Source organism: Temnothorax curvispinosus, unplaced genomic scaffold, assembly GCF_003070985.1.
Source record: "Temnothorax curvispinosus isolate PA1 unplaced genomic scaffold, ASM307098v1 QBEX01001756.1, whole genome shotgun sequence".
Lineage (NCBI taxonomy): Eukaryota > Metazoa > Arthropoda > Insecta > Hymenoptera > Formicidae > Temnothorax > Temnothorax curvispinosus.
This window is the reverse complement of record NW_020211536.1, coordinates 6336-7610: the sequence shown is the minus strand read 5'-3', so window position 1 is coordinate 7610 and position 1275 is coordinate 6336. Positions and strand designations below refer to the sequence as shown.

Sequence of the window (1275 nt, the reverse complement as noted above, 5' to 3'; positions counted from 1 at the left end):
TCGTGTAGAACAAGCCCATTTATTCAATAAAGATATAAATTGGAAATTGGACGTGTTGATTTACTCCTTTCTCGCTCGCGAGCGGAACTCGATCCCCTTAGCCGATACCCGGCTAACAATTTGGTGGCAGCGGTGGGATCGTTTCAGCCATCTTGCGAGGAAGGACCAGCCCACATCGCCATCTCACGTCTGAAACAAACCAAGTTCAATTAATAAGGGAGGCAACCCATCCCGGAAAGGAAAAGTCAGATAAGACGCGAGCTAAGAAACGGTAGCAGCCGCGAGTGCAGAAGTGACACCGGAGACGGCCACGACCTACCGCACGGCATCACCGGCCCGAGCGACGACGCAGGGACACAGCGAAGCAGCATAGCAGCGCAACAGGGACGCAGCGACGACAGGGACGCAGCCAAGCAGCGAAGCGGCCCGACGACCAGGCGATGCAGACAGGCAGCAACATGCGATTCGCGGCGATATTGTAAGTGCGAAAATTATTATATCCGCGAGCGCTAAGTAGATGTCGGACGACCCGAACCAACAGACGCCCGTCCGACAAACGTCGTTCGTCCATAGCGAGTCCGCGTACCGCGCTTCGCGTAATCTAGTTAACCCGGTGAGTGCGACGCGATCCGAAAGCGAAGGGTTAAACCGGCCCGCTGAAAGCGAAGGGGTAAACCGGCCCGCTGAAAGCGAAGGGTTAGACCGGCCCGCTGAGCAAGACGGATTAGACCAAGTTCGACAAAATTTAGATTCGCGTTTTGCCGAGGAAGAGACGCCCGTACTATCTCCGAACGTTGTCATAGAACGCGAGTTTCCGTTCGACGAAGTAGACGTAAGCGTAACAGGCGAACGCGAACACCGCGATAAGAATACAGAGCGACCGACTCCGACTGACTCACTGACAGACGTCTCCGACGTCACGCCAAGCCACGTGTCACAACGAGGAGAATTTTCCCTCACTTCACACGACACCGACGTATTTGATCCTAACGAGGAGGACTATACGCCTAAAGCTCTCAAAATGAGTCAGACGAGAAACGCGACTCCAAGCCGAGAGAACCGCGAGGAAAATCCGGACTCATCTAGAGTGTCCGAAAAAGCCGTCACCGAAACGGCGCAAAATGGACCGCCCGCCAGGCGATCTCAGGCCCCAGAGCCGACGCGATCCGAGTTGAGAGCCCCGGACGCCGTAATTACTGATTTAATTAATCTAATGCGCGACATGCAAGAACGCATGGACCGCATCGAGGCTACGGAATTCGACCGATCAGCCGA

General features: G+C 54.9%; 1 protein-coding gene across 2 annotated transcripts in view; it reads right to left on the bottom strand.

Moving 5' to 3' along the window:
- Positions 1-69: 69 nt before the first annotated feature.
- LOC112468163 overlaps positions 70-1275 on the bottom strand; it is a 6114-nt gene continuing 4908 nt past the window's right edge. The window contains exons 1-2 of one of the 2 annotated variants that reach the window (XR_003042360.1): positions 320-575; positions 70-189 (exon numbers count right to left, since the gene is read on the bottom strand). Coding sequence is in view for 1 of the 2 variants with exons in the window: in XM_025037217.1 (XP_024892985.1) it covers positions 144-189 (46 nt within the window). In the remaining variant the exon portion in view is untranslated. Of the gene's footprint in view, positions 190-319; positions 576-1275 lie in introns of those variants that run through there. The other variant, XM_025037217.1, reaches the window with a different exon arrangement.